Raw genomic sequence first — 15,033 nt, 5'->3', positions numbered from 1 at the left:
TTTAATAAATTATTAAAAAATAAAATCACATGGCTCAGTTTGTGTTCTGTTTATTCATTGGTTTGGGTTTTTTTAATAAATGGAACTATGACTCAATGTTTCTCTTACCAGAGGCTTCCCTGTCAGACCCTCCAAAAGGTCCAAAAGCTTTCTTCCATCTTTGAGATCTGTGAACATGTCTTTCACTGGGTCCTTCCCACTCTGCAGAAGAAACAAAGGGAGTAATAAAAACAGTGTTTAAGCAGAACTTCCCTGAAAACAGATACTTTTTCCTTTGTATCATTTAATTTATTCTTATTTGGCACTAGAAGTAGTAAATGAAAGCTAGGGGACTGCTACAGTGATCAAGAAGGAACTCTTCCCTTTCTGAGTGGGTTTGATTTTTTTTCCTTTCCCCCCTATTACTGTAGTTCTGTGCATCAGCAGCCTTGTACTAAGGAACCAAATCAGTGCATCCTGGCTCCGATTAGGGTGGGTGCATTAACACGCAAAGATGGCAAAGAAAGAAAACTTGGCAAGTTTGAGGAGTCATTTGAGAAGGAATGCTTTGGTTTGGCTGCATCTAAAGGAAGAAGAGACTGAGGCTTTTCAGAAAGAAGCTATTGGGACAAGTTCTCTCAGATTTAAGAAAAAAAAAGGACATAAAATGAATTGGAATTGAGCCCTGTGTAAGAAGATGGTACTGTTCTACAAAGACCAGTAGTTCAAAAGGTATAATATTTACTGAAACAAATTAATCACTTTCTCTACCATGGAAAAGAAGCATAATGTGAAATCCAGAGCTACTCTAAATCATAAATTTCTATTTTTTGCTTTCTTTGGGAGAAATTTCTTTCTATACAAGACTTGTGGCAGATGAGAGTGGAATCATCCTAAACTTTTCTATGCTTCCTTTCTATCTTATCTTTTCTTTCATTAGAAAGTTACTGCGGGACAGGGCAGTTCTACAGGGCAGGGGGAGAAGACAGAGCCAGCCAGAAAATAAGTGCATTTGCTTTGTAATAGCCACCTGTTGGCTGCCAAGAAATCAATTAAACTACTGCTTCCAGCATCCCTTTCAAGTGCCAATTTGAGAAGAAAAAATATTTTCTAAGTACCACAAAAAGCTCCAATATTGCCTTTTCCTATCAACTTGACTTTTTAACATTTTACTATGGCTCTCCAGAAAGAAGGCTGTCAAAGACATGACTTACATGACATGAATTAGCTAGGATAGATCTCTCCTGTCTTCGCTTATCTCCTCCTGCCCTACAGCTGCTGGTAATTGCCTGATACTGGCTAACAAATCAGAAGAAGAGAATTGAACAGCTCAATAAACCCTGGTTTTTGGCAAATGTCTGGTTTTCCCCGAAACTCATATGGGGTTTTCTTAGGTGTTCCATTTAGTTAGATTTGATACTACTAAAACTATCAAAACAAAACCAAAAAAAAGTCAGGATTGAACAGCCACAAAAAGATAACTAAACATAATTTCAACCAGATAAACAGTGTTAAGTACGATCCTCCTCTCAAAGCGTATACTTTTCACAGATAATTCAGATGCTGCACAGCTGCATAGCTACTTAACCAAGCTTTTAAAACATACTGGAGCCTACATTGGGAAAACTGGCTAGAGAGATGAGGGGAGACCAGTAGCTGTTGTCTACCTGGACTTTTGACAGTGTCTCCCATCGTATCCATGTAGGCAAACTCAGCTGTGTGAACTGGACAAATGAAAGGTGAGGTGGATTGAGAACTGGCTGAACAGCAAATCCCAGAGGGTCACTATCATTGGCACAGGGTCTGGTTGGAGGCCTGTCACTTGTGGTGTCCCCTAAGGTTCAATACTGGGCCCAGTCTTGTTTAACTTCTTCATTAGCGACTTGGATGGAGGGACAGATGCCTCCTCACCAGATTCATAGATGACCCAAAGCTGGGAGGAGTGGCAGTGGCAGCCCAGAGAGCCACGCAGCCACCCAGAAGGACCTTGACAGGTTGGAGAAATGGACAGAGGGGAACTTCAGAGTGTGAAATTCAATAAAGGCACATGCAGAGTCCTGAACCTGGGGAGGAATAATCTCAAGCACTGGTATAGCCTCGGACTAATCTGCTGGGAAGCAGCTCTGTGGACAGGACCTGGGAGTCCTGGTGGACAACAGACTGTCCATGAGCCATCAGTGTGCCCATGTGGCTAAGGAGGCCAGTGGTACTCTGGGGCCATTGAGAAGAACACTGTGAGAAGGTCAAGGGAAGTGATCCTGTCTCTCTACTGATCCCTAGTGAGGCCACATCTTACTAAGTGTGTGCGTGAGACTTACAAGTGCTGCGTCCAGTTCTGGGTTCCTCCAGAACCAGAGAGATGTGAAGCCCCTGGAGTAGCTCCAGCAAAGGGTAACAAAGTTGATCAAGGGACTGGAGCATCTCTTACAAGGAAAGTGTCAGGGAGCTGGGCCTGCTCAGCTTCAAGAAGAGACAACTGAGACATGATCAGTGTCTGTAGGTGTCTGAAGAGAACATCTCAAGAGGATGGAGCCAAGCTCTTCTCAGTAGAGCAACACGACAGAAACTGACAGAAGCTTCACCTGAACATACCTTTCCTGTGCAGGTGACTGCACAACAGAACAGATTACCCAGAGAGGTTGTAGAACTTCCCTCACTGGAGATGTTAAAAAAAACATCTGGATACAATCCTGAGTAACATGCTCTAGGGCTCCCTGCTTGAGCAGGGAGGCTGGACTAGATGATCTCCAGTGGTCCCTTCCAACCTTAACCATTCTGTCATTTTATGAGCCAGAGAGCAGGATAACAGAAATGGAGATGCAGAGAAGCCTCATCTACAGTTAATGTGTAATACAGGAGGAGATCAGCCGCAGTGCAATAAACCCAGATGCCAGTAAAATCTGGTTGCATCACCACACTGAAGACAGTAAAAACAGGTTGCTAAGGGCACAATAACACTGTTCATATGACCAAAAAAGCAAGCAATAGGAGCTAGCAGAGGTCTCTAGGTGCAGTAATATTCAAACACTCACTGTGAAAGCAAAAACCTAAAAAAAAAATAAAATAAAAACCTAAAAAAAAATTCTTAGTCATTGAAGTATGGGCCTCTCCAGAGAAGAGTAGAAGGGGAGAATCACTTCCACTGACCTGCTAGCCACACTTCTTTTCATGAAGCCCAGCTTAAGCTTGGCTTTCTGAGCTGAAGCACACATTGCTGTCTCATGTTCAGTTCTTCATCCACCAGTATCCCCAAGTCCTTCCCTGCAGGGCTGCTCCTAATCTATCCATCTCCCAGTCTGTACAGATTTTGGGGAATGCCATGATGCAAGTGCAGGCCAGGACCATGGATCCGGCATTGCCGAACTTCACAAGATTTATATGGGCCCACCTCTCTAGCCTGAAGTCTTTCTGGGTGATGTCTACTCCCACTTGCAAAGCAACTGCATTTGCTCAGCATGGTGTCATCCACAAACTTTCCAAGGGCATACTCAAATCCACTGCACATCATTGGTGGTACTGAACCCTACAGATCACATTATGGACCCCCAAGGGACAGCACTTATTTCTGATCTCCATTTGGACATTGAGCAGTTGACTGCAAATCTTTGGATGCAGCTCTCTAGGCCGCTCCTCATTTATTTAACAGTTCATTCATGAAACCCCTATCTCTCCAATTTAGTGACAAATTATATTGTGGGAGACACCATCAAAAGCCCTACAGAAAGAAAGCCTTTATAATTATACAATTAATTATATATAATTAGAACAGCACCACATATATAATACCAAAACTGAGAATGTTATAGCCATATATCCTCAATTAATTTGTTGCTTTAGGTCCAGAAGTAAAAAAGGATTCAGAACTACTGAAAAAGCAGAAAGATACCTCATTTAATACAGTGCAAGAAGGGTATTGAGAGGATACAGCCTTCTTTCTTCATTTCCATCTCTTACTTCATATGCATGAAAATAAGCTGAATTACTTCCTGCTTTCAGTTATTCATTTCAACGGGTCATGGTATGTTCAAGCCCTACGCAATGCACCTTGCTGTGATGGTGGAAATAATTAAGATTTGCTTTCTCAGGAGAATGACTTTTCCATTTTGCTGGCCATCAGAGCACCATGCTTTGCTATCACTTTAAAGGGTCAACAGAAGAGTAGTAAATTATTTCTGCAATCTAAGCTACTCATTTCTGGTTTGCTCAAGTATCCACTATCCTGAAAACAGACAAAGAGATATACAAAGCCTCCGTATTTAGTGATGTCCAGTAAATGCTCTCTGAGGGAAAGAAGTCAGCTCCCAGGATACATTTTCCCACATGCATGGTGACTCAAGTTTCCTAAGAAAGGTTTGCAACACCCACCCCACCAAGCCCATCATCACCTCCACAGAAGCACACCTACCAGGAAAGCTGGAAACCTGCTTCTCCAGCTTCCCACACCTACCTGAATCACATGCACACACCTGGTGGCAGCTGCCACCCAGGCAGCCTCAGCTGTCCCATTATTGCACAAAGCCAGCCCTGACAGACAGTTGATGTCCCAATAGAACAGAGAGTGCACAGGTACTGCATCCTGCCCTGCTCACACTGCCTCCTCCCACTCAAGTATTTTCCTCATACTTGAATACACATTTCTATGCAGGATAATGTGAATGCATTCTGTTATGTGAACCATATGGTCTGCAGTCAGAAACATCACTGCTCTGTCCTCCAGTGCAGCTGGATACTGGACTGCTTTCTTGGGATGCATTCGACAGCAACCCACTGTGCTTCAGGAAGTCTTCTACTTTCTTTATACAAACAGAACAGATATAGATCCCAGCTTCTGACAGCCACATCACTCATGAAGTCTATTTAGAACAGAGGGGTGCAGGAAAATAATTTCTTTACATGGCCCTAGTGATAGTCCCATACCTTTAGTTTCCCAATGATGAAAAGGAAAAGCTCTGTGGCAATGCTGATAAAGCAGCTATGCATGCCCTCCTGTGCCAGGCATGAGCCAACCCTGAGCCAGGCCAGGCTGCTGCTATCACCCTCTTTTTGTGATAAAACCCATGAAGAGCTCCATCACTCCACAAGCAGTGCCCACCACCAAGCCTAGTGAAGCAGGCTGCTCTGGCAGCGCAAGGGCAATCTGGGAGCTGCAATACATGGCCTCCAAGGCTGGACCTGTACTTCTAGTCCAGGGGCCAGGAGCACACTTGAACCCTGGCTCTGATACAGCAGTCTGACTACTATGAGAGCACTTGTCCCATGCAGACTGCACTGGGGTAAAGTAGGCAGCCCTGACACCAGCTACATGCTGGGGTAGGCTGGTGTGCTGCTGCAAGAGCCTGGGCTCTGGGGGAGGACAGAAGGTAAGGCACAGAGCTCTGCATCTTTCTTCCTTCACCATACCTACCCACATCCTTACTGCTCACTCCTAACACCCAGAAAATAATCTGCCCTTCTGAAAAAAAATAAAGCCTGTACCCACAGATACACAAAAATAAAGACAATCTGCAGTATGCAAAAAGAACATGCATTTCTCTCTCTGTAGCGCCTCATCTGGCATATAGTATGCTCAGGCAACCTAAATTTCTCTTTTTCAGAACTGACATTTTACTCACTTTCTAGATATTTAAAGACTACACAAATACAAAGTAGTTCAGCTCCCACCAGCATCCTGTAAGGAGAAGCAGTTCATCACTGAGCATAATGGATCAAGAAATTTAAGTACTTGTCTTATAAGAGTGACAGTGACAAACCATACGGAGCCTTCACAAGGGCAAAGGCTAGTCACAGTTGTGTTGGTAAGTACTTAAAGAGCAGGGCACATTGTGCTAAGCACTGTACAAATACAAGGCAGCTAATGGGTCCTTTTTCAAAGACAAAACAGAGTCTGGTTTACACCACAAAGACAGTATAAAGGACAAGCAGGGACACACTTCATACCAGAAGATCTGCACCAGTTCAGGGTGTAAAGCATACACAACCCCCTCACCAAACACTTTTATCAGTTAACAGAAGGTAGTTTTTCTCAGCTTTGCTTATATTTGCCACAAGACCAGAAAAAACAAACCACAAAAATCCTGGCAGAAATCTCTTTCCCTCAGCCTGTTCAAGAAGGCTTTGCCAACAGAGCTGTACACACAGCTACTGTAATAGACACAAGAGCTTGATAAAACAGACAAGAACATAATTAACAGACTTCGAAAGAGGCAGTGGTGGTTCCCCAGTGCTTTAAATTAGCACTGATAGCAAGAAAGGAGTTAATTCACTTAACAGGGCTGGTGTAAGAGAAAGAGGAAAAAGGAAAGGGAAAGTGAGGCAAAGCAAGAGAACGGGAAGTAAAAAAATAAAAGCTAGAGACTGTACACAAGCTGTGGGCTAGGCTTGCTTGTGTTCTCATGAACTTTGCATGGTGACAACATTTGTTATTAACCACCAGGCATACGCAAGGATCAGAACCAGATCTAATCCGTCACGTTACATTTATTCCCACAATTTGTTGCCAGCCTTTGTGTGAACAAAAGTAAGGGAGGGAAGACATAGAACTTTTGCTAGTTATCCACAGCAGAAACCACTTTCTCTGTTGATTGACCTCATGAGGAAGCAGCAATTTATTAATGATCTCTGAGCTGGAGAGCAGATGCTACCATACATACACAAGACCAGGCACCTCAGGCATCTGTTTTGCACTTTCCAGCAAGATACCAGCACTGTTCAGGAAGAAGATGCCAGACATGGTGATCTCCTCATACCATCGACCCTTATATGCCCCTTTGGCCATCCTTCCAGTCCCTCCACCTGGATCAGGTTTAAGAAGGTGACTCACACTTCCTTGTGTACATCTAGAATTACTCACAACGAGGGGTCATCCAGGCCAGCCAACATGACTGTGCAGAAATCATTCCTTCTCTTTGCCAGAAGGCGTTCCCAGGAAATGGATGAAGATACAAACAAAATACGGATCAGATTTTTTTTAAGTCATCCAATGCTGCTGACAGTCAAAAGCCCAGCCATCAACACTTACAGTTTGTTCTACTAAAGCCACCACAGCTACAAGACAGTGATCATTCTTGAATGTGTTCGACATAGAACATCCTTAATCGTCCCTTTATTACCAATGGGGAACTGTATCAAACTGAGCCAAGTTAGAGAGAAAAAGGGACTCTTAAATTCTCAGCAGAACAAAACCTCCTTTTTTTCAAACACCAGCTATTATTTATCATTCTATCATGACTATTTATGTTCTTTATTCTTGAACATGAAATTATATGCAAACGCAATCATTAAAGAAGTATAAATGTCTACCTAGTTGTTTAAGTAGAAACATGATATTTTCTCATATCAATTACCTGTAGCAGATAATTTATCTTTGCTTTAAATCAATAATTATTGAAGCTACATTATTAAACCTAACTTTTTCAACTAACAAATGCTGAAGAGATTGAAGAATAAGAGATAAGCTACCTCTATTTCACGTCTTCCTCAGTGATACTCATTCAGACCTTGGAGTCACAACATTAAAACCAGGATGAAAGGTCCTCTCGGTTTCACAGGTAATGGGCATTGGCTGCCGCCAGGAAAGTAACACATTTCATAAAACCATACCAATGACCTTCACCAGCCACTAAGGGAATGCAGCAGACAAGTTCCAGCTGCTCAGAGCAGTGCTGGAAAACGCCCTGGTGGCCATTTACATCATCTGCCACTTCAGAACACCAAACAACCTGAAAAGACATAAAAATCAGCACATACTGATTTTTTTTATCAGATTCTTATATCTTCAAATGTCACTTCAATGAAGTTGAGTTGTTTTAGCTAATTATTTTTAACCAATATATGACACTTTTTAACACCTAATAAGATGCTCAACACATAGGTCAAAGTAGTAGAACTGCAAAGACCCTTTTCCTTTGAGAAGGGGCAAATATTGAACAAGCTGGGCTCTTAAATGACAGCATGAACTATTCATAATGTTCAAGTATATTTCCAGGGAACTCATGGTACCCAGTTTAAACTCAAACAAGGCAGGAGCAAGAACTACACTTTATCATGACCAAGACCAAGTAAGAAACATGTCAAGTGCTGCTACATCATAAGGCCAGCACATGGGAACTCAATGTGGGAAACAAATCAGAAAGCAAAAGGTCATTGCATAAAGTACACAACCATGTCAACAAATAATCTTGCCAGTTTCTAATTTAAGACCAAAGACATTGTTTACAGAAGTATTTTTATTAAAATGTGATACTTTTTTCCATTCTCCTTCCACTAATATGCAAGAGTTACAAGCCATCATAAATACTAGCTATACTGTGACAGACATATTTTTACTGAGTACACTCTACCCAATGCTGAATATTTCCAAGGAGTTGTGGCATCTCAACATGACACTAGTACCAAAACTATGACTTCAAATACCAAGTAAAACAAGTAAGAAGTTACAATCATAAGAGGAAGATACCTTATAGGCCAAATTATTTTCAAGTACTGGTGCTCAAAAATAAAATAGTTACAAGCAACTAAATAGCTATTTAAAACACCAGACTAACAGGGGGTGGCAGGGGAAGAAATACTCATCACTGAGATATGCTGGAAATTTTGATTCTACTAGATGACACACATTAATTTAAGGAGCAGAAAAGCTAAAAAGCTAAAGATAGTTCAATTCACAGAACACCTAAAATACTCGACTGACAACATGACTGAAGGAGGGAAGATCTATCAGTGCAAATAGAACAGCAAAGCATCAGCAACTCTGTAGGTCTTTCTCTCCCCAGTGTAGGTATTAACACATTTACATAAGCCTTATGTTATAATAATGCACTTAATGTAACAGTACTAACCTCAGCTTGCAATTAAGCCTCATTACATAACAATATCAGCAGGGGTAGTTGGGACCCTGCTTCCCACTGTCAGTTATTTCTCTCCTAAGACTGAAAGGTTATCCTTTTATTTATAGTTTTTCAGGCCAAATAACTTCAATTGGACCCTTTAAAAATTCCAGCTAACCAGGTTAATTATCCTCATTAGGACTTAACAGGTAAGGGAACAGATTTGCTTTGGTGCCTTTACCAGGTTCAGCTCTAGTGCTTGAGAAGGTCCCACAAACACTCCAACAACTGGGATGATAACCAAGTCCAAGAATCAGAGTCAAACTCTCTCCCAAACCCAGAGCATTGACCAAATCAACAATACTTACAGTCTATATTGCTATACCAGGCTTTCAAGTCCAGCAAGGCAGATGCTGCCCACACCTTGTTCTTAGAGCAGAAAGCAACAGAAATTGAAAGGAAGGCAGAAAACTGGAATATTTTTGCTGTGGCTATATCTAGGAGAGACCACAGACTGCTACGTATTATTGCTTTTATGCCTTAAAGTAGTTATCCTTACCATAATTCATAACCTATTAGAGAAGAAAATATTATGTTTGTGCTTCTTGGGTAATACATATCCCTAGGCCTAGAAAAGGTCTTCTCATAAAGAGACTAAGAAAGAAGTAGACTAAAAATTGACTTTTTCAATGCCAGCTCATACAAACAATAATTCTTTTCCACCCAGATTATTCTTCTTTTCCACCAAGACTGTTGCTTTTTAAGCTTTGGCTATCTTTGAGTAAAGTTGCATTTTACGGTTTAATTCAGCATTGAAAAATAACAGAAGCAATTATACTGTAGACTATTTTACCAGCCACTGAGTAGTTCCTTGCTTGCACCACAAAAACTGAACTGCAAAAAGGACTAGACACTTATCTTAGGTGATGTCACCTTAGACAGACAAAACGCCTAATCAATCTTTTTGATCTCTTTTCTTGCATGACTAATACACTGAACTCCATAATTCTCTTTCCCCCACCCAAAAAAAAAAACATTTCTGAAATGTCTTTGACCTCAGGTATCTTAGGTCGTGTGAAATTAACTGCCATGAATAGGTATAATTTTGCCTTTAAAAAGATTTATAACAGTTGCTAAGGGTCAGCAGTGGAGCTGCAAAATGTCTTCAGAAGTACAGGACCAGACATTTACTATTGACAAAACAACCCTTAGAGGAAAGAAAATAAAGGAGCAGAAATTGAGGAAAACACCTATTCACAGCACACCACACAAAAATAAAAGAAGACTTTGCAGCTAACAAGTGTATTAATGCCTGGTATAATGAGGAGCTAATTGCTTTAATTTTAAGATGCACATAAAGCCACAACACTCCAAAGCACTCCAAGTACAACTCATTGGTTCTCCTACGGGCCTGTCTTCTCTCATCTTTCTTTGGTGTCCTTCCAGGCGAGGGGACACATCAGAGCCCAGGCAAGGAAATGTACAGGAGCACCACACTAAGCCCTTGCCTGCTCAAAGGCTAGCTTGGAGCTCAGTCCTGGAGGAATCATTCCACTCCCAAGCTGCAGTTCCACCTCTTCTTTAATCCTAAAGTGAAACATATTTTTGGGAAGACCATAGGGTAGCAAAAAGAGCTTAAGATGCTGTAAAAGTATGGGATGTCTGGCTTTATTCACACTGGCAGGTCCTGACCTGGCTCCAAGCCCTGTCAATGCTGGCCAACATAGATGTCAGGGCACTAGCACAGGACCTGGAGAAGCAGAGTCACAAACACATGCAGCAAGAACACTGCAAATGCACAAGTAAGACTGTATAAGGCTGTATATTAAAAAAGAAAAGAAAAGAAATTGAGCTTGGATTGGAAAGCAATGGGAACACATCATGGAAAGGAAAGGGAGGCCCAGCACTCAGGCATCCAAGGGCTTTGAATGCAGTTCCTGACACCTTAGAACAATGCCCCAGTTGACTCCATTCAACAGTCTCCCATACCCAAGACTTCTGACTGAGGGGCAGGGAAATCTAGTGCCATTTTCATTGAAAACTGCAAATCTCTGGGCTTTTATGCCCTTTTTGCAGAGCACAACCTTCCTAGCAATAAAGCTTTTCTTGCCATCCCTGTGGGAAAATTTCACAAACACAGTGAAGAAACAAATTTTTTGATAAAAACACAGAGCTCCAGTTTGCCAATGCTGGATCTGTAAATTTCCTCTAGTGAGTGACAGCAGTAAGTTCCGACAGGGTGTGACAGACCTGACTCCATGGGTCTAAATTAAGTTAGGGAATCATGTTTCTTGCACTGATTCTGTGTTCCACCTGCCAAGTTCAGGAATAGCAGAGGAGGAGAGGAACCAATCTGAAAGCAAACCTGGAAAAGTACCACCTTGGAAAATGGGAAAATTAAAGCCAGCAAAGACTGAATCCTGCAAGAAGGTAAAGGGAGGGCAAGGTTAGTACTGCTGAGACAATGGGAGATGAAAAAATAGGACAGACCACACAAGCATCAAGTCCTGTAAAGGCAGAACAGGAGAAATGAAGGGCAGATGGAGCAAGTCTGGAGCTTTAAAAATAAAAAATGGGTCTTGATGGGAAAAAAGGATATAGTGACAAAGGCAAAAGTGGATATGAAATAGGCAGGGTAGTCAAACTCCAGATTTGCAAGGATTTGCCAGGCAGGCAAGACTTCTGACATGAGAGGTTGTAATAGTAAGCGAGGAGGAAAAAACAAACAAACATGCCAAAAAGAGGATCAGAGAATAGGAGTAAAGAAAGAAAATAGGGCAGAAAGAACTGTACTTGCACAGTTCTAAAGTAGGACACAAGACTCCCGAATTCCTTAACGTGCCTATCAAGTTTCTAGAAACCTTCTGGAGTTGCAAGTGTGAGCTTTCATCCAGTACTTTGCACTGTAATTACAAGCTGAAGCATCAGAGATCTGCAAGATGCAGTTAAAAATGCCAGGCCTTCTAATAAAACATGTAAGTAGATAATGACTGAAGCTATTCAGATATTTGGACAAACTAGGGTTGATTACAAAATCTTTGTTCACTTTCCCTTTACCTATGTGAAACAAATAACACGTGAGTACTGGAGCACTAAATTATCCTGCAGACTTGAATTCAAATTCCACTGTTAGCCACAAGTTTCCATATAAGTCACCAGAATCATTTAAAACACTATTTTACAAGCAATTACTAACTGTGTGCCAGATTAAGAGACTTCTTGCTGACACCAACATAATCATCTTCAAGTCCCTATCTTATGCTGATCAAGCTCCATGTGAAAACCAACTAGATATTTTGGATGGTTTGATTGAGTTTGCAGAAGAGATAAACCCTCTGAATTCTGTCAAAAGGATCAAGAGCTCTGTTTTAAATCAAGAAACATCAAAGAAATGTCAAGTCATCTGGGATAATTTAGTTAAAGTCTCAGATCAGGCACTCAAAATTAGTAGCCAGTTCTGATGTTTACCTTTATTTGCTGTAGCTAAAAACCACTGTGACAAGATAGCACTTTTGCATTGCAGAAAGGTGTTCAGAAAGTAACACACGTATGAATTTGGTAAGTATTAATGAAGATTAATATAGAAAGAGATAAAGGGATAGAAAACAATGTTACATAGTGTAAAGAATAGATATCAGCCATCCATACAACTAGATGCTTTAATTGGTAAGGCTATACCACAGGAAAACAGCTAAATCTGACTCTTGAAATTAGACTGGACAAAGCGATGGAAAAAATACAGTAAGTAAAAACATCACATGGCTTTATAAACATGCTGAAATGCTCTGCCTCAATATTTATTTGAGTATAAACTTCCCTATTGGTTAAAGCTTGGTAACAGACTATTTCTCTTATCAACTTTTATTCCCTTTAATTTTAACAAAACATCCTGACTACACAGCCATCACAGGCTTGTGAGTTGTAGTGTGTACAGCTCTCCTAAGGTGTAAGAGAACACTCAGTCTTGGCTGAGTACATTTACTGACCTTAATACTCGATCCACTTTAAATGTTGGTGCCTTGATTTCAAGGCACCAACATTTAAACACAAACAACACACACAAATAAAAGGCATCATTTTAGCACAGTTTAAAGCAAGAGCACAAAACCAGGTTACTGTACTGGGAACTACACCAAGAATTCTTATCTCACCAATCAGGGTACCAAAGCAGGCACCTCACAGCACACTTGAGATACTTTAAGTGTTTTACTCACCTACCTATTCTCTGATGAGAGTAGGGAAAGACACTGCTCCCTTTCTAGATCCTCTGTAAAACCTTATTGAACTGATTTAAACTCAGCACCATGCAATTGCAGTTTTACAATGTCTGTATGCTAATCTAGTTTATAAAGGTTCAACAGATTATTTTTTTATTTGGTTAAATGAAGGGCAAGTACAATGTAATTAACACGGAAGGACAAGTAAAATTCTTGGGATGAAGTTTGCAATTCCACACAAAATACCTAAATCACCATTTTGTTTTCTGCAATGTCAGATTACATTGAATTAATCTCTAAAATCTCTCTACCCGACTAAGCAGTTAATCAATCTAGTTCACATAAAAGGAATTTTAAACAACCTGAATGACTTGGTACATAAAAACACTTTGACACAACAGGACTGAAATCAACCCCTTTCTATTTTTAAGGTACAGTTGAAACTAGACTTTCTTACATGAGGTGATTTCTACTTAACACCATCGTTTTCCTTGCAATTTGAACATGCCAGTCTTCATAAATCTGTGTCTTGTCATACCAAAATAGCCATGCCCAATTTTGAATTGGACATGCCACAATTGGGAGTATGTCCTTTTATAGGAGTCTCTGTAATCATTAACAAGGCTTTCATAGCTTCAGGCGTTTAACAGGCCATGAAGTTACAGAGTTACAAAGCTACAGCTACTTCAAATCCTGTGAGCATCTGACCATACCCTGCACCAGGGAAACCCAGGAGCTTAGCAGGATCTGCCTGATTCCACAGTATAGAAGGAAAGACACTTGATAGGATATATCCATGTGAATACAAGCAGAACGACTGAAAACAATTTTACATTCTTCAATACAGTGTACCCACAGCACTCACAGGTAAGTCACCTGGCACATTCTCAGTATGCCTGTCATTCATTCCCAGCATCTTTGTCATTTCCATGCTCATGTCATCTTTATGTCAGCTATAAGACTATAATCAGTTTTTTCTTTCTCACCACATTTTCTTCCCTGACTTGATGCTGGCCTGTCTAATGCTCCTCCTGCAGGACCACCACTCCTCTGGGCAGCAGTCAAAAGCTGAGCATAGAGCAATCAGCTACCCACACACACTCCTCTTCTAAAGAGCAAACTAGCCAAGAATGCATTGGATGAAGAGTGCTGGATATCAGCTTTCAACCGAACCAAACCTAAGCCAAAATGATTCAACCAAGGCCACAAGCCTTGCATTGCCCAGTGTCCTACTGCACAGGAAGGAAAGGAAGGTAAAAATTCCTTAGGTTACTGATCAAGAACTTCAGAAGGGCAGCACTCCAGAAGCGGCCATTCATTGCTAAAGCATTACTGCAGCTTTATTTGGGGGTGGGGGGAACCAACCAACAACACACACCCCATTTTATATTTATATCTACTTTCAGGATTTCACATGCATGCCGCTCTTCAGTAAGAGCATGCAAAATAGTAATTACCCCATTTGTAGCACCACACTAGGCAGAAAAAAACATGAGCTTTCCCTGACAATATTCCAGATTCTTTCACACATTCAAACTATGAAATAGGAAAACTTTCCACTGACACTTTATCTTCTGGGCAAAGTGTCATTTTTCTCTATCAGCAGAACAGTGTAAAAACCAGGCTTTAAATAGCATTCCAAAGCAAACTTCACTTCCTTTATCATCCCAAACCATGTAAGTTTCAAGCCAAGAAAGAGAATTAAAATGAGAAATACACAGCATGAGAGCTGAGGAAAATTCAAAATGAGCAAGTAATTATATAAATTTCAGTCAAGACTCGAGTAGCAACACCAGGTGGCTTCAACTAGAGGTTTGAAGAGTGAGTTAAGCTGACTCAGCAATGAAGTAAACAAAGTGATGAAAGTTCAAAATCTACTGCAATGCTCTCTGAAAACTGCATGTAGAAATAAACTAAACCAAACCAAAACTAAACAAAACCAAACAGACATGCTCATGCAAATAACTATGCTTATTTATTAACAGACAGAATCTTCATTTTTTCTTAAAATA

General features: G+C 40.8%; 1 protein-coding gene across 1 annotated transcript in view; it reads right to left on the bottom strand.

The window, feature by feature from the left end:
* UTRN (utrophin) overlaps positions 1 to 15,033 on the bottom strand; it is a 313,286-nt gene that overhangs the window by 274,441 nt on the left and 23,812 nt on the right. Inside the window, exon 3 of the mRNA XM_062490124.1 lies at positions 109 to 201. Coding sequence (XP_062346108.1) covers positions 109 to 201 — 93 coding nt within the window. The remainder of the gene's footprint in view (positions 1 to 108; positions 202 to 15,033) is intronic.

This window comes from Cinclus cinclus, chromosome 3 (genome assembly GCF_963662255.1).
Source record: "Cinclus cinclus chromosome 3, bCinCin1.1, whole genome shotgun sequence".
In the NCBI taxonomy this organism is placed as follows: Eukaryota; Metazoa; Chordata; class Aves; order Passeriformes; family Cinclidae; genus Cinclus; species Cinclus cinclus.
The sequence above is the reverse complement of the archived record's forward strand: the minus strand, read 5'-3'. Positions and strand labels throughout refer to the sequence as shown.